Source organism: Opisthocomus hoazin, chromosome 1 (assembly GCF_030867145.1).
Source record: "Opisthocomus hoazin isolate bOpiHoa1 chromosome 1, bOpiHoa1.hap1, whole genome shotgun sequence".
Taxonomy (NCBI): domain Eukaryota; kingdom Metazoa; phylum Chordata; class Aves; order Opisthocomiformes; family Opisthocomidae; genus Opisthocomus; species Opisthocomus hoazin.
The window spans coordinates 154,439,668-154,463,640 of NC_134414.1; the positions used below are offsets into that span (position 1 = coordinate 154,439,668).

Genomic DNA, 23,973 nt, shown 5'->3' on the forward strand with positions numbered 1-23,973 from the left:
TCTTTAAAGTAGGTTACTGTATGGATTCTATATTGTAGGCTACAGCGTATATTTACATTACACACTGAGGGCAATGAGGCTCAAAAAGATTTTTTAAAAAAAAAGAAAAGAAGGAAAAAAACAGTTTGGCCGAGGTTTTTTTTGGTGCCCACAGTTATTTGAGCAGAGATTTCATCTACTAAATACAACCCACGCCACAAAACAAAAACCCCACGCTACCCCCTCACCCCCAAAACCAGCAGAAGTATCCAGCCTTGGAATCCAGTTCTACATTCTGTATGTCCTGAGAACAGAATTCAAACAGTAATGACAGAGAAAAAGGCATGTGGCTATTTCTAGAGAGTTCCTGAAGTTCAGCAGCAACACAGCAAGACATAAATAACAGGCTTTCACTCTTGGTTCCCACAGGTATATTGCCATAGCACGCGTTACTGACAGGACGTAGAGAAGCACCTATGAAGGATGTTTCACTCTTTCTAGTATATGATCTCATTTTCAGCTACTTAGAGTCCTGCAACACCTCCACTCTCCAGATCAAACTTCTCTGTAAGACGTCTGGAACAACTGACTTAATCACTTTCTTGAAAACTTAAGCTAGTTCCAAGGAGGACAGAGGCAAAAAACCCCACAAAAACAAAACCAACTCCCAGAAAACCCACAAAAATCATTTTCCCTGCAAAGAACTCCCTTGACTTTTGAAAACATCAAAATACCAATGTATTGTGCAAAAGTAATTCAAGATTTGATGAGAACTTGCTGTCTAAACTAGCACATGAAGCTTTTGAAAGTCTACAGATGGTATCTCTCTTCTTGTCATTCCTGAGGAGGCAACCAGGGCAGTAAAACATCCTATGAGTTTGGGAGAATGAAAAAAAGGCAGGCGGGAGCAGTGTGTTGGAACCCGCTTGATCTTTTATTTCCCCTTCCCAAAACGCTTATGGATAGGTTTGAATTTAACCTTAAATATGAACGTCCTTACTTTCTGGAGGAAAGAAAGGCTTATAAATTATTACTACAGTCAAGAATTCAAACAATGGGCATTTAAAAACACCAAAACACCCAAACCCCATATCCTCAGATACTATGAAATAATTTTTAAAAAAACTAGCCGATGGTATTTTTTAATTAGATTTTAATTAGCTAAGTAAGCTCTTTTTTTAAAAACAGTGTGCGATATTAAACTCAGAACACAGGAAGTGTATCAGAGCTGTGCATTTGTGCAGAACTCATGACATGATGCAATCAGCAAGCATCAAAGATGAGCAATGCTATAATCCGCACCTGCCTCCAGTCTCATTATACAGTATTTTTCTGCCCATCTGGCAGATACAAGTATTGTTTCCAATCCAGCCTCAAACATTAAAAAAAAAATAATCCAAACCCCAAACAAAAAAGCACCAACGATCTTCACATCCCACTTGTAAAAACAGAGAGTAACTAGACCCCTCTCTAAGTGAGGCTAAAAGGTAATTTCAAGCACATCTATCGTTCTGCAAAGCAAAATACAGGATCAAGACTATTAACAGTTACACAGCATCTTCCATGAAACATGCTAAAAGGGAAAACGACATTGTTGGTGGTAGAACTGAATCTTCAAGAAATATATAAGCTTTTCCATTAAAATTATTGATTCACATGAAGAAAATTTTGAAATTTACTACCTTAAAGAACAAATCCGTAACGCTTACCTCCACAGCAAATGATGGCAGCAACAAAAAGGGATATATCGCTATCATCCAATTCCAGTGCATTGAATTTCATTGCAAAATCAAATTTTGGCTCCATTATATCGCAGAATGGCTTTCTCAGGCTCTTCAGGAACTCCCGGGTTATAAAACCGTTTCCATAGGCTACCAGCATCCCGTCCTTGTTCATCACAGATGCTAACATGGCAAATATGGCTTCATAAACCCCGTATTTTAGCAGTGTCACTTGATCGTTCAAGTCAAGATTGGAGAAGCCAGGGATAGATTTGGCAAACTCAGTAAGTTCTGTGACAGTCTCTACAGATGTGCACTGGCAGCAGTGGAAGATTCGAACTTCTGCTTCCTTGTTCTGAATTCCATTGGCTACCAATTTTGCCACCAGAGTCTTCTCTGCCATACACAAGGTATCCATATCATGTATAACAAATGGCTACAGAGAAAAAATACTAATTGAGCTACAAAATAACAGTTATTAATCACTGGTTTCCTAAAGAATAGGCATTTTGATTAACTTTCATGCTAATCAGTCTTATCAATAAACCTTGAGTTCTTTTGTATTTCTGCAGAAAGAAACCGTGTATTACAGAACTGCAAACTGAAATGTCTAGGAACAAGTCTGCTCTGCAAACAACAATGCAAAAAGTAAAATGTAAATATTTATGACATATCTTTAATCTAGTTTTATGTAATAGTTATAGAGAAGATCCAGAAGTACTGTGCTTAGTATGCATATATCCATCTCCAAGCAAGTCCCAGAAGGTTCACAAAAGACCTGCGTTACCTTCTCCAGAAGTCCAGGTTATTCTGCCTACACTCTATTGATTCCTAAGCTAACTACACTTGATGCACACCATGATGCTTTCCTGAAGTATCCTAGGGGGAATACAGACAGTTATTTAAATACAGGACAGCATATTTGCACAGGAATGTGAACCCTCTACTACTATTGTGTTTTACGATCAGATTTTCATAGACTATGTCCAAGCTGATCCTCCACAGAAATTCAGCTCATCTTTCTAGCTAAGTCATCTCTAAAGCCAGAATCCCACCTGAATGTCAGACAACACAAAATTTCAGTCTTGATCATGGTGTTTTCTATAACCCCCTCAGTTTAAAAAGCTACATGCATTACAAGCCGATGAGCTGGTCTCTTAAAACATCATATAAAAAACCAGCATTCAGACTTCAGGAACAATCAGAACTCAAAAATGTTTTGACACATATCTGAAGACCAGCAGTCAAAACAGAGAACAATTCACTAAAAAAACCAACAAAACCCAATGCTTCCCAGCCGATCAAAGTCATGGCAATTGACCTTGAATATAAATCTAGTTCCATAAATGCTACGCAAAGTACCTTCCCTGTGCAGTTTTGCTCATCTGGGATTAAATATCGTGAGGAACTCTAGGTGTTCTGTTAGAAATTCACCGAACTTACTTATTTCACTTAGAAAACTGTTAAAGATGCTATTTTCCCCACAGTTGTCCACTTTTTAAATGCTTATGGCAGCTACAGATTCCACCTCACTTCAGTACTTACTGTTACACAGAACAGAACTTCCTATCTGTATGTAGGTATGAGCTGGAAGTGGCAAAGCAATAAAGCCACCACATTTCTAAACCCTTTAAAAGATGCAGACTATCTTGTAAATCTTTTTGGAATTTATCATCATTTCACTGTGCAGAAGATAGGTATGGCCAAGCACTTAGTGGCTAAATTTAAAAATGATACCTTGTCATCCCGAAAAGCACTAGCTCATTCTGAAATGAATTACAGTGGTGCCAAGAATCGGGATTCACTGAAATCAGCTGTTAATGCACTGTTCAGAAACAGGTCGATTACTAATTACCAACAACAGACCCCCCTTTTTATCAGAAAAATAATTTTAAAAAGAAAGTCAAAAGAAAAGGAAAATGTTTCTTTTCCCGAGAGATGATGAAATAGCTTACAAAACCCTCTCCTCTTCCCTGCACACGGAAGAATGAGGAAGCAGCCTCTTTATAATATACTAGGTCTGATTCCTCATTAATTTTCACTTGTAAATTCATCAAGACACGTGCAAGCCACTATTAGTCAGTCAATCAGATGACTGTAATCTGAAAGCCTCGATCGCATGAATGCAAACACACAAATTCGGATGCAGTGATGCAGAATCCCTGCACGTACAATACGTATTGTAACTTATGGCTCTGAGATGGGGGAACAAGCTTGAAAAGGACTTCATGCAGATACCTATTTGGTAAGGTGTTAAAGCACGGTATTACTGTAGGCTTACGTCAGCTTGTACCCTCAAAAAAGCTTAAGCCTGTGCTTAATTTTAAGCATCTCTTTAATCCAATGAAAAAGACTGAGATTATCCACATGTCTCTCTTTTAATGTAGAAGCCTTACGTATGCTTGGCTGGACTAGACTATAGTATGCCAAATTCCACAATTTAGAAGACAGCTTGCTTACAACTTTTATAACACCCATCCCCACAGTTACATGGTTTTTCTAATGGCATAATTAAAACCTCTTCCCTGCAGATTTTTACTGAAACTAAAATTGCTGATAAGTATCTTATCTTCTACATATAATTAAGATAAATCACAACAGAATTTTAAAAAATTGCATAAAGTGAAACAAGTCGGTCCTTACAATGGTGATACAACCTCATGTGCTACAAAACAAAAAGCAGCTAGTAGCATTAGGCAGACCATGGCTAAACTATGCTGGAAGAAAAATAACCTCTACAGCGTATGTGTCTTCACAACCTTGCTTGCTTCTCCCTTCCAAAGTGACCATACAGTAACCACCAGGAAGGCCAGGTCAGGAAACGGCCAGAACTGTACACAAAGAATTACCAACTCAGGTGTTCTTTCCCCTCCTGCCATTAATACTGCTGTGATTAAAACAGAAGTCATACAGAGTTCCTGTATGCCCTAAAAGAGAACAGCATTTATCCTGGCCTCTGTGGCAGAAACACATTGTAATTTTTATTTTTTCATTGTCATAATAGGAAATTAATTTTGAACCATTTCCCCCACCCATACCAAGAGGTTTGGAACCGTTTCCCCCACTCATTCAGATGTCACTTTTTTTTTTTGAGTAAGAACTAATTTTCTTTCCCTTGTGTAGCTACTGTAATTTAAGGTTATGAGCTTCCATTTACAAGTTAATATCTGATTGTCCTAAAGCTTCCTATTATTCTGATAGTGGCTAAAAGCATTTTTACTACAGGTATTCCTTTTGCATATTTCATGTCTGTATTTGCATGACATTTATTTTCTGAAAGAGTTACTTAAGAGTTTAACAAATTATTATAATCACCTTATGTACTTGCCAGCTTTACTTTAAAGTCACAGAAAAAGTACTTACCGGATTGTTATTAGTTTTCCCTGCAAGGATAATTCTGGCTTTAACCTTGTTCATATTGAAGTTTTTCAGGTAAGCATCATGAATTCTTTTGGCAAGTGATTTAAGATCTGCCATTTCTGAATCTTCTACATAATTTTCACCTGTTAGAATTTCTGCTTTCAACTTGGCCTTCTCAGACCTTGGCATTCGTCCGAAACGTATTGCTGATGGGAAGACATAATTGTAAAACAAACATAAGTTATACAAAAACCTATGCCTCTTACTGTTGCTGATTAGTGCAGTAAGACTTTCTGTCCAGAAAAACCGAGGTAGAGGCAGTACCTTTATTATGATAAATTCATGAGTGAAAAAAATCTCATCCTTTTCAACAGTCAGTGACTAATTATCAAAACAATACACTAAACTGAAGGTAATCAGATGTTTCAAAACACAAACTGGTATCTGCAGTGAGCTAGAATGCATGCCTTTTTCCTTCTACATTACCTAAGTGGTTGTATTTTGTTTTCTCCTTATTGTGTTCTACAACTCCCAACGTAAAACTCTGAAGTCCACCTTGGGAATTCTATAAAACCGGACTAAACTCGTGTCAGGAAAGAGGCAGGAAATGCGAAACACCACTGGGTGTGGAGGTCTCCCACTTCTTGGGCAAGCGCTCTTGCCACGTAGCAATAAAACGGGCATGTCCACATCCTTCTTCAGTTTCAGTTTCAAACTAAACCAGCTCCATTTGAAAAGGGGCCTTACCCTCCGATGGTGTGCAAGGTTTTGAGATGGCTAACGTATCTGGTTACTCTTACCGCATTTCAGCATCTAACCAATGAGAGGACAGAACCTCACTGCTTAGAGCGAGCAATTCAGAGCATGTGCAGAATTAGCTCTTCAACACGCCCAAGGAATTTTCCCATGACATAAGGAGGTGTCTCATGACATCAGGAGGTGACTCTAGGCAGGATCTGAAGTACAGTTTTGGACTTCAATGGAAGTCCAACATGGAAGGCCTGTTCGGAATCTGGCCACGGGTCTATTGGAAAAGTGGAAGAATAGCTGCTCTAAAAGTGAAACTTACAGTTTTAAGGTCACGGTTGTAAATCTAGTTCTAGCTCTTCTGAAAATTATCGCCTGCAAGTTAGCAGTCGTCTCCTTCCCCACTGCCTCCTGTGTGTTTGCTGCAGTAAAACTGCTGCTACTCCCTTCATCTGGAGTACAGGCACCCACAGCATTTTACCAAGATGAAACAGCTTCAGCTGAACGTAAATTCCTGCCAACCAGCACAGCTCCCTGCTCAACTCCTGCCCTCGAGACGTTACTTTGCTGGCTACCACACTCTTCCCAAGTCTGCTGCTTCAGGAAGATTATCACCAATCTCGCAGAGACCATCAACCCTCTCCCAGTGGATCTTAAGCTCAGGCAAGGCTCACAAGGGAGCCAGACTTCCACAGAACCAGGAAGTCAGTTCTTCAGTGTCTCCTGCTAGGACTAATTGCTAGACTGCAATGTCACAGGCAGCTTCCCCAACCACGTCCCCACCCCAGCTATCTTGAGTGCATAGTTTCCTTGGGAAGTTCATCTCCTAACCCACAGCTTTTCAACCAGCCCAGCATTTCCACCTACTCCCAAACCGCGCTTGCTCCCAAGTTCAGCCTTGACACTATCAGACCTACCTAGGGAAAGCAAACTACTGTCATCTGGACTGCCAAAATGTGCTTTTTCATGGCTTGGTCCCTCTGTCTTTACCAAAGTTGCTCAGCAAGCTACATACTGTGCATAAAACTGCCTCGTGGGTTGAAACTGGCCTGTATGCCACAGGCTTACCAGCCTTATCTTAAATCATTAACATGAACAATAGCATAATTTTTAAACTGGGTATCTAAACGCTCTTAATTTTTACCATTCCATTTAACAAGCAACCTACCAAGTTCCTGTTCCACAGTCAGCACAGACCTTTGCCCTCCCCCCACACTCCCTGTACCATCTGCCCAAGAGCTGTTGCACTGTAACCTGAAAAATAATGAAGTCTGGTTTCCTACAGATTCCATCCTATGCCATCCCCTCCCACAGTGAGCTAGTTGTTCTCTTCCTACTCCTCTACAACGCCCTTGATCAGAATTCTTCCATACTGAAATTTGTTTCAATGGGAGTAAAGGTGGCAAAGCGCTGCAGCAACTAAATGAACATTCATATGGACAAGCAGACATCCAGCACAACTGTGTAAAGCTCCTAACAGTACATTTGGCCGCTGTGTGTCAATTACATTAACTACTCATTAGGGAAACTGGTGTCCCCCACCACCATCTACACTTTAAAAATCTGAGGTTCAACTCATGTACAAGTAAAAACGCTTCCAGAAGCGGACTCCGGGTAGGAACAGGAAAATTAAGGGCACTCTTACCTACCATTATGTGACATTCCAACTGAAAGGCACTTTTGAAAACGACAGTATTGGCACTTATTACGATTTTTTTTCTGAATTTTGCAGTTGCGATCACATTTATCATAGATGAGTTTTAAACGAATTGTTCTTCTAAAAAAACCCTATAAAAAGTTTGAGAAAACAATATGTAATGTTAAAGAATGTTGACTATTAAACTTCAATCACACAGGTATTTTTTTTTTGTTTGTTGATGTTACTAGCAAAACAATACGCAAGGTATAACCTGTCCAAAGGTAAGAATCTATGCAGTGACGTGGTGTGTATGAAGGTATGTATAGAATGGCAAACACAAAAGGAGGGAGTAGCTCTCAGCCCTCTTTCTTGGGAGAGGACCAGAGCCCAGAGTACCCAAGCAGATATGCTCTTAAGGATTAAGCAAAAGTCACATATTGCTTTTGTATGCATTCTCTCAGCATCCTCTGTCAGAAATAACCTTCTTCTTTCATATGTGTACAAACACACAGATTTATCACATCTTTTCTTCATCCAGCAAACGTGAGGGGTATGACAACACAGCACAGCGTATAGCAAAAGCCAAGGACACAAAAATATGCATTACAGAACAGCCTGCAGTTCAACAGATCTTACCGTGATGTCTTGAAACTGCAGTGCAAGGTTAGTCTCATGCTACAAAATCATAGGGTTAGCAAATTTAGAGACATTGCAACATTTTGCTTCACAGGACACAACACCACGTCATGTAGACCGTGAGACACAACTGACTATGAACTGGCCCCCCACTTTGAATAGACATTCTAGCATTATTCCATAAGATTTATATTCGAATTATCATATTCTGACACTGTGCATGACAGAAAAATATACACATACACAATTATTTCTCTCACCTTACATTATAATTTAGGAAAAAAATGGAAAACTAAAGCACTAGAAGGAAAAAGAAAAGAATCTTATAACGCATGGGCCATACCATCCCAAAAATTGTACATTAATGATAACACTAATTTGCTGCAGAGACGGGCACTGGCGCCAAAACTACAAGAGATACAACACTAAGTGATTCAGGCAGAATGTGGTGGAGATGAGAAATTCAGGATTTGTTACTGTTACAATGGAAACATAGGAAACTGGGATGCTTCTCACAGCTATACTCCCAACACAAATAAAACACTAGTGGAGCAAGTAAGCTTTGATTTTTGGTCAGTTTAGTGTTTTAAGTTGTCTTAGTGTTTAACGAACTATATCCAGAAAAGCAGCATTACAGTTATCATTGTGAATTGCCCCTGCTTGATGAAGGTCTGGTATTGAATTACGGTATCCAGTTATGGTATCTGAACAATTTATTTCAGAAAAAAGACCACAGATATGTTTATTATTTAAATGATTGTAATGGCTAGAATTATATTAATTAAATATTTATGTAACAAATGTTTCTCTTCATATAACCCTGTAAATAAAGCAACATGATTTAGGTTCTGAAAAAGAAAATTATGACTGTACCTTACAACCTTCACAAGCATGTACTCCGTAATGGTAGCCTGAGGCTTTATCCCCACAAATTCTACATTCAATGTTTAATGCTCCACTGGGTGATTCATCTATGCTACCTGGAGCTGTGGCAAAATTAATGGATGAAGGACTGGATGCTGGTGAAAGGGTGTCTAAAAGAAAAAGGAACACTTCATAAATACTACACTATCAATATTTATACCATTTCTATACTCAAACCACACAAAAAATGAGCTTAGTGTAAAAAATAGTAATGAGCTAATACTCCTTAAGTGAACTAATAATTTGGCCATAAGTGTTTGAAAAATAATTAATATTTATATTAACAGTGAAAACACACACAAAATACAGGGTGTTACCTTGCTAATTTTGATGAGATATACAATGTCAACAAACAAAAAGCCTTACTGAAGTAACTCTGATATTAAGAACCAGAAGGGTGATACTGGTTCTTGAGGAATCAATAAATACGCACCACACAAAATAAGAAAAAAAAATCAAGCTTTTTTGGCTTTTCCCGCATTCCATTTTTTACTTTGACTTTTTCAAATGTTTCTCAATTTTATGTGAACATGTTTTTTTTTTATCCCACAGCTTCAAATAAGTAACTAAAAAACCCTGAATTAATATTTCATTTGAATCAAGGAAATGTTCTTAACCGTAAAAATGCACACATACAGTCTTCACAAATAATGTCAATTTGAAACTGAAGAGTACTGTTCAACATGTATCTACTGCTCAAGACAAACAGTACAAAATACAAAAAGGAAAAAAGAAACCCACAGTGAAATGGAAACCCTCATGACTTCAGGTTTGTATCACAATATCGCTTCAACATGTCACTCGCTCTTTCCAGAAAGGTTATTAATGGCTCATCTTGCCATTCCATATTCCACCTCTTGTGCTGTAGCACTGGCCATCAGATCTATTGCTATGGTATGACAAGAGACCTACTCCTAGCTCATGCTACCTGAAGATGCACTGAAAAGTCCCACTGCTACTCATAGTTTTAAATGATGATCTGAACCGAGGCCTAAAAAGCAATTAGACAACTTCTCTTTCTAAAGAAGAGATTTTCTCTAAGTGAAAGTATATTCCTTCACATCAGTAGGAAGGGTGAACAGATATTACAAGGAAGGCAGCGTGAATGCCTGCTTCTAAGATAATCCAACAACAGGAGCCTTGCTGCGATATTTCACCTTTTGAGTATAATGGGAAAAACATTTCCGAATTGTTGTACAGTGAAATAAAACTCTCCAGACATTTTACTGCTAGACGAACATGTTACAAAACTAACACTCCAACCTTAATTATTTCAATTTATATTTCCACCTTGTTGGAGGAAAATGTCTTCTGAGGCCAGAATTTCTTTTATCTTCCATCTTGCAACTTACACCACAAGACTTTAGCAAATTAATGGGTGTGTTATTTTAACAGAAAGATTAAGAAACACTCATGAATGTAGGTCAGCAAGTATTATGTTGGAAAAAACCTTGGCGCAGAACTCGGAGTCTGCATCACCAGCACTGCCAAGCCCACAGGCATAAGTCATCAAGAATAGCCTAAAACTCAGGACTTTTTAAAAGTGCGATTTTCATTAATTTGACCCTTAAAAGTTTACATTTTCCACCTTCTCTAACACCAAAACTATGTTTTGCAATGAACACTGAATCGTCAAGTTAGAAGGTGACAGCAGAAGCTGATCTAAATTATTGTAGGACTTGTACACACATACACACAATTAAAAACCCTCATGTCTCAGAAGGACTGTTATAAACCCAGCACATAACAACTTTTCCTGTAGAAGGCATCTCTCTAATGTGAAGGTCTGCAACCAAAAGGGACCCAAATCATATTTGTACAAACACTCCTTTGGGCAGTAGTGCCCAGAGACGGCTCTCCTCCCCTCAAAACTCACACTGCTCATTTCAACCACTTCAGCACAGAGGCACAGCTCAGTTGTGTCAGTACAGTTTTTGTAAGGTAAAATAGTGATCACAGCCTGGGAACTGTTTTAAAGTAAGAAACCCCTGAAACACAACACAATGTAAACTAACTAGAAAGTTAATCATAAACTGCTTAAAATGGCTCTACTGCCAAAAGATTTGTAAAACCACAGTTTCAAAAGGAATCTTACTGACACTATTGCAGTGTCCCACACCACTTCAGGGATTTCCATTCTGATCTCTCAAACAAAGCCTCTCACAAAGATCTTCCTATTAAAGACCATGTAACGTATTAGCCCTCTGAGACTGTTACTTTAACCAGGGTAGAAGGCATTAGCTGAACAGTGCTACTCTTGAGAAGGGGGAGAAAACAGCATGTTCAGAACATCAGTACACTAAAATCTACTGGAATTCTAGGTAAGCTTTTAAGGGTTAGATTATAAATTTTTGGCGATCATTTCACAATACTTTTCAAATTTATGTAACTTAAATAAACCTTTAAAAATGAGGAATTCCTTTAGTGCAATATTGTGACTTCCTACATGACCACAATACGTAGTAACTTCTTTGCTAGTAATAGTGACTTTTAAAAGCTATTTTGAAAAAGGTGTCGACACTAATGATAATTTAAAATAGCAACTTTACATTACAATAATTTTTCAGTGGCGTTTCTCTAATGAATTAACTTTAGCCTTCAATATTTTAAGACCATGCTAGAATAATCTTATATACTTACAGTGTCACTTAGTCATAAACAACAATTACTGCATTCAGAAAGTTTTACATTTCTATCACTATGTATTTATGAAAAAAAGTTTGACGGTAAACCAAAACTCTCTTACCTGTTATAACTGATCCATCAGATCCTGGCCCATTTCCCAGTGACTGGAACTCTGTTAAACTCAAAGCTCCAGAGCTATCATCACCGAGAGACTGAGAGAGGTCTTGAATGTTCTCTGTATCTTGCAGGAACTCTCCAGACAAAGGGCTGCCTATATCATCCTCCTCCAAGGGAGTAAGGGGATAGAGCTGGTTTTCAGTGTCCACCATTTTGATCACATAGAGCAGTCACTCAAACTTCTTTATGCTGGTGAAAGAATAATTAAAAAAAAAAATCCTGTACTTAGAATATTAGAATTTTTTTTAGATATTTCAACCGGTTAAAGCACACTGAATACACAAATTGTAGTCCAATAGTGAAATATTATACAACATTCTGTTGTTCAAGAAGCTTTATGTAACACGAATCATCAACAGGACAGGGAAAAAACCATCCCCAAAATACTTCAATACGAATTAAAGTTATAACAAGATCAATCCGTTTCTCTCCTTTGCTGATAAAAGTTACATATTGTGTTTCTATAGCAGGCATTAGGCAATTCCCACCAAAATTTACAGAAAAATAAGAAACATCAATACGCATACATATTATGTTTGAGCAGGTTTAGGTATGTTGATTTGGTCCTCTGTTCTCATCTTTTTAAAATTAGTTTGATAGGTCTTATGACACTGCAGAGAACAAAATACTGTCTTCTACTAAAATTTTCATAGAAGTGGGTCAAACTAATCCTTTTTGACCTACTTTGGTCAAAGAACACCTGCAGCAAGAGTACTCCAGCATATACAATCCAATATATCTGTAATTCCTAGCGTTAAGTTTTATTTCCTACAGTGAAATAAGTTTTTAAAGTTGCCTTCAAAACTAGCCACCAGTGTCATCAACTTTGAGTAACAGCACAGATTCCTAAGAAAATGTCACCAATTTTAAGTATTTGTCTACTGACTTGTCAGGTAAGGAATTAATCAACGTACTGCAGAATGTTCCTACTGCTGCATAGTTATACTTGTAGCAGAAACTCATCTCTCACTCTGAGTAACTAACACGTGTGGCACACTTGGTATGCGTACAAACGCACCCTGCTGCAGTCCTGTCCATGCAGGGAATACGCCCAGGCAGCTGGAGAAGCTCTGGCCGTCCCTGCGGTCACCGCTCAGCCCTGGCCTTCGCAAAGGCCGCGCGTTCACTGCAGTTTATTGTGAAGCTTGAAACTGCCGAATATGGGGCTATACAAATGCTGATTTTACAACAGAAGTGCTATGTTATGATAAAAAAAACCCAACAGAACTGGCCTGATGTTATTTAAAGTTTCAAATACCAACTAGTTTGATTCCTATGACACTAAACATTGTATATCAAGAAATCAATCCTTTTCTTTGATAATCTATGACAGATGCACTGTATAAAAATCAGGCATTTATTCTGGAGAAAAAACGTGGTTCCTCGGGTATGTAACTGACCAAAAGCGTTGAAAGTAACACCAAGTGCTGACTACTGGTTTACATCCTAATGACAAAAGACTGCCCTAATTTTTATTCAGTTACATTAAACAAAACACCCAAATTGAAAAATGTTTTGAAGCAAGATACTACAATCAAGCCTTTTATCCCCAGGGTGATGGCAAAAGGCTGCCTTCAATTATCTTTGCATAACTTTACAAGGTATTACACAGATGTAACTGAGGGCAGAATGACTCTAAAGAAGACTAAAATTTATGCTTGTAACGACCTGCAATGCACACGCAGTTTTTAAATTATTTGTTTTTCAGGTGCACTTCTCAGTGTATGCTGCTACTTCTTTCTGCCATTTCGTGGAAAACCAACGATGCATATCTATCACTCCTCTAGTGTTTTCCAGTATGTTCATTACATGACTGTAGAGCAAAACAAAAAATTTGTTTTTTAAAAAAAGTCTATATTGCATAAGGCTTTCTGTTCCACAATCTGCATCCTTCCAGCTAACCAATGTTATTTAAAGTATAAACATTAGACTTGGCAAAACTTTCCTTTGATTTTCAGAGTACCCAAATTTTTAAACTGCGATACCAAACAGCTGTAGTGGTACACCCTGTGTACCCATAATTCATTTTTAGCCAGATGAACAGACGTAAAAATGTTAACCCCTCAGGTACAAGGGGAGATTGAAATTGTAGTGTAATCATAAACTCTGATGATTAGAACGAAACAATACGCTTTATATATCCTTGGGCTATTTATTACAGCACTGTGCACCATTATACCTGTTTTTGAAAGAAACTATGTGGAGGTTAAGAAAAAATTACTTAAACAGAGTCTAGTTAGATTATCTGTCCTGCAGTTCATGAAAATAATACTGTTATAGTATTTAGTCTGTGGCACATTTTTTTCCAACCCAAATACCATTGTAGAGCAAAGATACAGATTTTTTTTTTCCCCAGTGTAATAGCTTACCATGTACCTGAAAGGACAGAACAAAAGGAGCAGCAGACACAAACACATAGCAAATTCAAAGCTTCTATTCATTTTACTCAGTTCACACACTGAAATGGAGTTCTTTATGAAAGTCAACACTGAAGATTTTAGGATCTGTCCACATAACTGAGATGACAAAGTTTTCAGAAGGTTCATTGTATTTTGACTATTAAAACTAAGCCAAATACAACAGACAGTTCTGAAGGCTGAGGACTGAAAAGGAATCACAAACTGTAAGAATCAGATCTGTAAGCATCGGATTTTATAAACCAAATGAGACAGAATTCCAACTCTCCATCGAACAGGGGAAAACCCAGACACTGTCACTATTACTAACTTGCCATCTCATACTACAAGGAACCTACGTAAAGATCTGTTTGCCCAATTTCTTTGAAACTGGAAAAGGAAAATATGTTCTATATCACATGGTGTAGCACATAAGAACAGCTAGGAGATGAAGCATGGGCATTTATCCATGATTTCTAACATCAGTGACAGACAACAGAGATGTCATTGCCGATTTTACTTGGACGTGTCACATTGCTACGCTATCACTAAGCGCAGCTTGGCTGTTTTTAAAAATAACAGTCAAATTAACTTTTCCAATTTGATATATTAAATACTCATTAGGACATTGTGCCAGACTGCCAGAACTGTAACAGAGTATCTATAAGCAACACCAGAGTTTTCATGCACATCTGAAGGGATCAGTTGAAAGGCTGGTGCAGCTTCTATTTTAAGAGTGTCCAAGCAGTATTGATTGTGATGCCTAATTATTTTACAATGTAACTGGACACTATATTGGAAAACTGAAACAAAATAACATTTTTCACAGAGGACTGAAGTGTAATTGCTATCATCTACAGTTCCTACAGAATTTCCATAATCTGAAACTATTTAATGAAATAAATTCCAACTGTTACTTTCTTTTAAAGCTCAACAGTTGTCCTGAACCACCTTTCTTTCTCTTATAAATCACACCAGCTCATAACCTGACAAAATATTAAGAAATAGCAACATTTAATACTCACAAACCTGTCAGAAGACATAAAATACAAATTAAAATTATTGTAACATACACGACCATAGTTACTGAAGCAAAAAAAATAAATCAGAAATTACGTGAATGAGGACTCTAAATAAAAGACTACTAAAAAATAAAATAATTAGCCTAACGCTTTAGGAATGTATGGTTGCACATCAAAGGAAAATGGCACACATTATTGTAGATTATGTGACAAAGATTTTATTGCTAAACCATCTGCATTTATTCACAGCAACGCTTCCAGTCTCATGAAGACTCAAGATGCAGAGTGCATTTACTAAACATCGCTTTCACAAAGCAACACAAACACTTCTGGTTAACATCATCTGTTGTTCTCTGCCAATACTCCCAGTCTTGAGTATTACATTATGCACCTGATAACCCCGATATAACCGGAAGACAATCTACTCCAGTTGAGAAATGAGAAATCACTTTTATGAATTCTATTTGTGAAAACAAAGTTAAATTGCTATCCCTGTGACATGTGGTGAGGAAAAAGAGTAAACAAACCTTGCTGTAAGTTGTTGTTGTAATGATAGCCAAGAATAGTAACTACTGTTCTCTGGCAATCCAAAGGAGACTTCCAAATTTGTCTCCCTAAGGAGCCATCAATAAAAAAGTAAGGACTGGCAGAGCATATGATCAGCACTGCTCCTCCAGCGTGCTCTTCATTAAGTTCTCCCACGCTAAACCAGTTGTTTACGGCACAGAAATGTTATATTCCTCTGCAGATATACAGAAAGAGTACTCTGCCCCAGGATAGCTGGGGAGGTTCCAGGAGGCACTAGGCTCCTTCTACCCAACATTACTTCAAGTTCCCCACTGACCCACATACATCTCTCCAAGTATCCCTTCTCCATCCAGCACCAGTATTTTTCAAAGATTAAGTGAACACTGAAGTCAACCTTGAAAGAAAACAGGCATTATTTGACAGGGAATCAAAGAAAAGGCTTGATCGCTAGACTCTGAACATGGCAACAGCTCTTTCCACAGCGTGCCTGCTGTTGCCCAAATGGCACCATACTTTTCCATGTTTACAGTAAATATTTAAAATTCAGCAGTCCTTTTAGCTGAACGCATAGAAGAACGACCTCTAACAGCTAGTGAAACATAAATGAAGTGTTTATTGTTTTAACTCTTATGTTATATACCCTTTTGTACTTTGAAACACTGCTTTGTAAATTACAGCTGCTTAATCGTTAGGGCTTTTGTCAACGATTAACTAGCTACCTTAGCAAGCATGGCCATTACATAACCACTTCTGAAGACTGTGAAAACATACGAACATTTTCATTCCTGAAAAAGTGATAATTATTTTTTTCATAAGCACAGAAAACCTGTAAGCAAAATGTCTAGTATTCATGCAAGATACCATTTGCCTTCTGTCTTCTTTGGATTTTGTGCATGTTTACACATGCATATGATTTCATTGGCGGGTTTCACTTAATGTGCATTGATCCTTGCCTGTACGAAAATAAAGCTTTTAAAATAAAAAGGCTAATGAGTATGAAGTTCATTTAAGTTGTATTCACAGAGAGCATTTTGCTTTACAAAAAAAGCTGGACATGTTACAACAGTAGATGTGGTAGCTGCAGTGTGATGATTCCACTCCAGCATCTGTGGAAGTCAACATTTCCTCTTACTCTTAAGACTTTAGAAAAACTCTGTGCCACGAAGACATTGGCAGAGGATTTTCTCCATTTCCCATACAATATTTTAGCCTCTATATCCCCTTTCCTACATCCACATACAAACAAATACAAAGTAAACTGAAACAAGAGAATATGACATAGACAAATAAGAACACAAATTTCACGAAATTACAGTTTTAAGGACAAACAGGTTTTACTGGTGCTCTCTCCATAGCCAGTTATCTCTGAAATATGTCTGTTTTCAGAAGTAGTCCTCCTTTCCCACTACCACACTGCAAATACCCAATGAGAAACTTACCTATAAACTTGAAACAGGTCTTCAAGAAATCGCAGTCAGATTATCAAAGAAAAGTACCTAATCATGCAGCGATCGGATAATTGCTTCATTTTTGGAAAGGGGTGATGGGAGAGTAAACCTCTGGCCCTTCCACATTTAATACATGACACAGTGGAGATAATCCCTGTAAGGAAACAGCTCTCTGAGATGCAAAGGTCTCTGAGAAGCAGTAACAAAGTCTGCATTTACTGCATAAACAAATTGATTGTGTAAAGGGCTTGCTTGCAAGGTTAAAGTTGAAACAATCATTACCTCCAGGTCACTTTGAGAACGTTGTGGCTGAACACAGCACATTTAAAACCAGTGCCTGTGGTAGATACTTTCATTAAACTTAGATGAATATGAAAATACGAAGACCCTGAAATATTTAAGCTACAGGATATTTCCAATATCTTGATTCAACACAAAAATTGAAAATAAAAATAACTGAAAATAAAGTTTGGCACCTCAAACATGAAGCCTAGTCTCCTGTCTGGGAAAGGATGCCTGTCTTCTCTGTTCTGTGACATTTGATTCAGTTTTCACACTTTGTAACCTTACATACTAGTAATATTTTAAAATTTATGAAGTATTAAGAACCTAAGACAAAAAAAATTTACTATGCATGAGATTAAAAGTTTTCACCAGCCACCTCTTCATCAAGACTGCCAGTTGCACCCCCTCAAAAAAAAAACCAACCCTTTGTGTTTTTTCCCTCTACACAGTTGTACTCAAAAAGATCATACACAACTTATAAGTATCCTTGCCTTTAAAATGAATCAAAATTCACATACCCTAATTTTGAAAAAGGATACTGAAATTGCAAAGTTAAGCTCTTAAAAGTTACATAATGAAAAATTTTATGCAACTTTGATTATGCTACCTTATTTTTTTATGCACTACGGTAGAATGTACATATATACTGCACAATGTTCTTCTTTCCCCAAATCACTCCCCTTATAACTGGGCAGTGCATTAACAGAAGTGGAATTACAAAGCTTGTAAGGCAACCTGGTCTATATTAGTCTGCAGTAGGAAAAAAGCTATTAATTAATTGGTTGATCAAAAAGGAAGAACATTCTTTGCCTAAGAAAAAAGGGAGAAAAGACAATCCTCTTGTAGAATTACTTGCAGAACTGGAAGAACACTAGAGAGGTTCTTGAAGGAAGAATACAGGCCAAAGAGGCAAGTCTGCTGGATTCAGAAAGTGGGGAGAATGATGAGTTTTACTTTCCCCGCCTGAACACATTTCTCTAATTGCATCAGAAGATGCAGAGATAAAACACTTCTAAGCTCACATGGGAAGAGTTGATAAAGCTTTGAAACACTGCAAATATTTTGCTGATTGATACTAAAAGTGGTAAAAACAATACAGGAATATATTTTTGTTTTCATATTATTCAGCCAAAACCAAGGAGAGCAGCACTTACTGAGCCAGGCACCAGCATTTCTTTGGTCCCAGGACTTTCTGTCCCGTTGGATTTTAAAAGACATGATCCAATATGAAAGAGGAAAGGCAAGATTTTCTTATTGAAAATCAACAATTGTTATCAACTTTTCCATATAAATCATGAGTCACCACCATAAGCAAGTACTTTTAAAGACAGGACTAGCACAGATGAATTCACATGCTGTACAAGTAAGTCAGCACGAAGAAGACGCATACTAGGGCAGTGCTGATTAATGACAGGTCAGGCGCGGACAGTACCACATGAGCGATGGACTTTGTACGTTACACTAAGCAGAAGTATTCTTCAACCAGATGCACTCTGTCAGGCTGTCAGGAGCGTATATGACTCTTCTGTGTTGAAGCACCAGCTCCTATTAGCCCACCACGAGCCAAAGAAAATGTAATGATAAGGCCGATGTGGCTTATATAGGCAAAGTGCTGAGATTTTAAAATTAAGTTTATTTTGTGGCACATGCAGAACAGATGTTTTCCAGCTATATAGAAAGGTATAATGATGCTGTCAGAAACTCTTGTATTATGCAATGTACATGATATTTGGCATGTAGGTTGCCACTAGTTTAAAAAAAAAAATCTCAGTTCTTTGGATGTCACTGTTTTGTTAGTTGTTATTTTTTGCTTTGAAAACGTAAGGAAATGACTTAATAAAATTTTAAAATGTAATTTATAAGTCAGTGCTACAAATCCACATTCTTCCTGGTGCAAACCGCTTTTAAAACTACGAGCATACGTAAGGCGATACTAATGTTAGCAACACCTGCAGTGTGACAAGAAGAGCATTACCAGCAGTAAAACATAACACCAGGATACAAATTCTGTAGAGGAAACAAGCAAGAGTTGTGAAAGAGGAGGTAGTCATACTAAACATGAAAGATTCCTTACACAGTATTCAAGTGCAAAGCAGGCATAATGCAGAATCCATATTAATAGAAATTTAAGGCTCCAGGAATACCTGTTTAACATTTCTGTCCCTCCTAAGCAAACATCTAAAACCTCAATCTGTATGATTACAAAAACACTCAGTTAAAGGCAAGACATACAAAGTCATCTTGGATGGCTAGACACAATGCTGTGGTAACTCCTTATGAAAGAGAACTTTGAATTGCTTACAACTGCAGTATATACAAAGACACAGTTAAAAATAAAGCATTTGCACCAATATCACAACCCATAAAGACCAAAAGGCCCAAAATACTTATTGAAATGATTGCTTAACACTGCTCAGCTACAAAAATTTGGGCAGACCCTACACAGCAACAGATATAAGACAGGAAAAAAGCAACTAATCAGCCAAGGAAGGCGAGGAAAGCATAGAGTGAAAAAATGCAGAGAACACTGATATAATCGCTAACAGTCACTATTCATCTGCTTTGCATTTACTGAACCAGCTTCGATCCCTGCTGGCATCTCCCTGTAGCTTCGTTACAACGTTTAGTGGCACAGGGTAGAAGCTACTTCATGGGTCCTGACTCTCTGGAGTCTCATTGCCTAGAACATATTAGAGAAAGATAAATGTGTCTGAACAGGCCCACTAATCCCCCTTTAAAATGCAACGTTTCTGCTTTAAAACTATTCAGCTGCTTTCTATACCTTCATGATTATATATTCATAATTTCCTCCAGTGTTTTCTTTCATTTATGTAACACATTCATTATAGTCTAAATAGTTCTAAAAACCGTTTGTTTTGCCAAGATTACTGTTTAAGAAGTAACTAATAACAGGACATAAACAAAACTATTTCAGGAGGTTATTAAACTATTTATCTCAATTACGATACCCTCTCACTTTCACACAATAGATGCCATTACTCATGGAGAAAAAAGCCTACAAAGCAGAAACTAATTTTCAGCAAACAGTCGTAAGAAGGGCATTCATCTCACCTAATGTCAAACACCTCACTTACATGTCTGGGTTGAGTGGAACTCAATGGATTTTCCAGAGCCATGACTGATCTTTGAGGTCATGATTACAAATTAAAAAGCAGTACTTTTTGATCTGATCGCTTCCCTGATCCAGTTCACTGCAAAGCCTTACAAATATTTGTTTTGGCTCAATAGAGGGAGCAGAAATAAGTGGCTGGGGAGACGGATACACGTGCTGCACAGCCAGCGAATAAATGTGTATATGCAGCTTGAATCCCCTCTGAAGAATCCAATGATTGTATCATGGAATCATAGAATAGTTTGGGCTGGAAGGGACTTTTGAAGGTCATCTAGTCTAAGCCCGCTGCAATAAGCTCAGAGCCCCGTCCAACCTCACCTTGAATGTTTCCAGGATGGGGCATCTACCACCTCTCTGGGCAATCTGTTCCAGTGTTTCACCACCCCCACAGCAAAAAAGGTCTTCTTTATATCCAGTCTAAATCTACCCTTTTTCAGTTTAAAACCATTACCCCTTGTCCTATCACAACAGGCCCTGCTAAGTATCAACAGGCTGGACCTGTAAACCAGGTGCTTGCATTGCCTGAAGTAAAGCAGCCATGCCTCCTAAGTCTCTGATGAGAGCTGAAAATTGCCCCACAGATCAGACAGTGTCTCTACTAGATTAAGCAGTATCATTTTTTGATGGGGCCATCGAACTGTCATACAGGCTAGGGAGATCATGCACATCCCAGAGTTATTCATCATCCTTCCAGCAGTAAAACAGAAGTCCAGTAAATGGAAGATACAGGCATTTACTCCAAGTCGAAACAACCTTCTCCAATAAATAAATAAAATAAAATACTAATTCCAATGCTGAAAATTCAACCTGAGAGTAGACTCGAGCTCAAAGAAACACTTTGGCTGCTTGTAAAGAATAAAACAACATCCTAGCATCAAATAGCTTTCTAATCGGAAATTCTGAAAGTAAACAAGCCCCTCAAGAACATGGTAACTAGGGTCTCCGTTGAGAACACTTTACATTCACATACGTGACTCTTACACTGACCTGATATTAGAGCAGAATTTATATTTCATTGTATTTGGTCCACAACATCAGACTAGCTCACCTCCAGCAGACAGAGCTCAGCATAAGATGCAAACGCCACAGTTCTGGGTTATCAGTACGATGAAATCCTAAGCCTGTCTAATTTAAATCAGCCACAGCCAACCCCTTGAGCAACGGCAGCCAGATTTGACTTCATCAGCAGTGGGACATTAAGGTTTTGCAACCTCTGCCTTCAGGCTCCAGAGACAAGACTTACAGGTCTATCGCCTCAAGTTTACATCTATTTTTTTCTCCTCTAAATGAGTTTTCATATACAAAAAGTGAATACTTTGGTGGTTTCTGTAATGGGGAATAGGAAGAGCTGACCTCTCTAGTGAAAGCTGACCTTAAAGTCAGAAATAGCTATATGTCAAAAAGTAAAGCTTTCAGATCTCTCTTAAATCTACATCTGCTGAATCCTTTAAATTCTTTCAAGAGCTGACTAGTCAGGACTTCAGTATCAGTCAATAGCAATACTAGTTAGCAAACTACGTAACATTATATTAGGGTTATTGGTAACCTATAATGTCCTCCTTTACTATTTTATTCAAGAAGTGGTTTTGGTGGGGTCGTTCATTCATTGGGTTTTTTTGGTCGGCTGGTTGGTCTGGGTTTTTTGAGGTTCTGGGTTGATGGGGTTTTTTTTTTAACTACATTATAATCCAGTCTGATGTCTAGATGACTCCTGACTCTAAACCACGCAAGCACTGTCAAAGACTTCAGTGGAAAACTTTGTGTTAAAGTCTTTAGTCTTGCTTCAACTTTTATTGTCGAGATGCCTCGAAATCCTGAAAAACTGACAATTTGTAATTTTTTTCCCTCTCTATGTATCCTGTTTCCACTTTTATAGTCAATAATGGGCTCCGACATATGGTTGAGAACTGATTACTAGCTTAATCTACAGAATAAACATACTATTATTAACATGACATTAAAAAAAAAAATTAGCCTGGACAACAGCATGAGGGAAGTTTATTCAATTTGTTATGTTAGTTATTAATGTATGTAAAGCAAATATTCAGATTTGAGTTAATAATATCCAGTATTTTTGAGGCATGACTATTGAAGCAAGTATCTTTATTAACAAGAGATTCGAAAGCACTATAGGACTTTTTTTTCTGCGAGGAACTAAGCCATGGCAACATCTTAGTAACGGCTATGTTATAGAGTACTCTGTGTTATAGAACCATAGAATGGTTTGGGTTGGAAGGGACCTTAAAGATCATCTGGTTTCAGCCCCCCTGCCGTGAGCAGGGACATCTTCCACCAGCCCAGGTTGCTCAGAGCTCCATCCAACCTGGCCTTGAACCCTGCCAGGGAGGGGGCAGCCACAGCTTCTCTGTGCAACCTGTTCCAGGGCCTCACCACCCTCGTGGTGAAGAATTTCTTCCTAATATCTAATCCAAATCTGCCCTCTTTTAGTTTAGACCCATTCCCCCTAGTCCTATCACTACACATCCTTGTGAAAAGTCCCTCTCCGTCCTTCCTGTAGGCCCCTTCAGGTACCGGAAGGCTGCTCTAAGGTCACCCCAGAGCCTTCTCTTCTCCAGGCTGACCAGCCCCAACTCCCTCCGCCTGTCCTCGTAGGAGAGGTGCTCCAGCCCTCGGATCATCTTCGTGGCTTCCTCTGGACCTGCTCCAACACATCCATGTCCTTCTTATGTTGGGGGCTCCAGAGCTGGACGCAGGACTCCAGGTGGGGTCTCACGAGAGCAGAGTAAAGGGGCAGAATCCCCTCCCATGACCTGCTGCCCACGCTTCTTTTGATGCAGCCCAGGGTACGGTTGGCTTTCTGGGCTGCAAGCGCACATTGCTGGCTCATATTGAGCTTCTCTTCCACCAGTACCCCCAAGTCCTTCGCCTCAGTGCTGTTCTCGAGCCACTCTCCCAGAGTTCTCTGATATGAGCTCTCTTTCAAGTTCAAATACAGTTCCACAAGTACTACGCCACAGTTTCGAACAAACCCCCGACCTGTTATGTATACCTTTATGCTTGCAACACACTCTCCCTTTTTCTTCTCCTCTCTCCAAAGAATCTCCAGGTTTTGCTCTTTATCCAGTGTTTCAATGTCAGTATCTCTTCAAGTCACTGTTATATTCCACTCAAATTATTCCATACTTGAGCAAGACTCAAATGATTACACATTAATTAAAGCAGCCATAGTGACTTCTGTTTCAAAATTCTACAGATTCCAAATCATTCATGACAACATCTTGCAGGCAATGAAGCTAAAAGAATATAGTGTTTGGCACACAGATGTTCTGTGTATTTGCTGAACTCTTACGTGTGAAGACCACAACTACTAAGACCAAAGATTTGATGCATCA

General features: G+C 38.4%; 1 protein-coding gene across 6 annotated transcripts in view; it reads right to left on the reverse strand.

Moving 5' to 3' along the window:
* The window catches only part of PPARA (peroxisome proliferator activated receptor alpha), a 44,182-nt gene that overhangs the window by 7,927 nt on the left and 12,282 nt on the right, over window positions 1-23,973 (reverse strand). For 4 of the 6 annotated variants that reach the window (XM_075442416.1, XM_075442408.1, XM_075442395.1 and 1 more), the window contains 5 exons: window positions 11,753-11,997; window positions 8,956-9,116; window positions 7,457-7,595; window positions 5,064-5,266; window positions 1,689-2,136 (listed from right to left, as the gene is read on the reverse strand). In XM_075442416.1, the coding sequence (XP_075298531.1) occupies window positions 1,689-2,136; window positions 5,064-5,266; window positions 7,457-7,595; window positions 8,956-9,116; window positions 11,753-11,960 (1,159 nt within the window). In that variant the 5' untranslated portion in view covers window positions 11,961-11,997. Of the gene's footprint in view, window positions 1-1,688; window positions 2,137-5,063; window positions 5,267-7,452; window positions 7,596-8,955; window positions 9,117-11,752; window positions 11,998-17,193; window positions 17,357-23,973 lie in introns of those variants that run through there. The other 2 variants (XM_075442423.1, XM_075442429.1) reach the window with 2 other exon arrangements.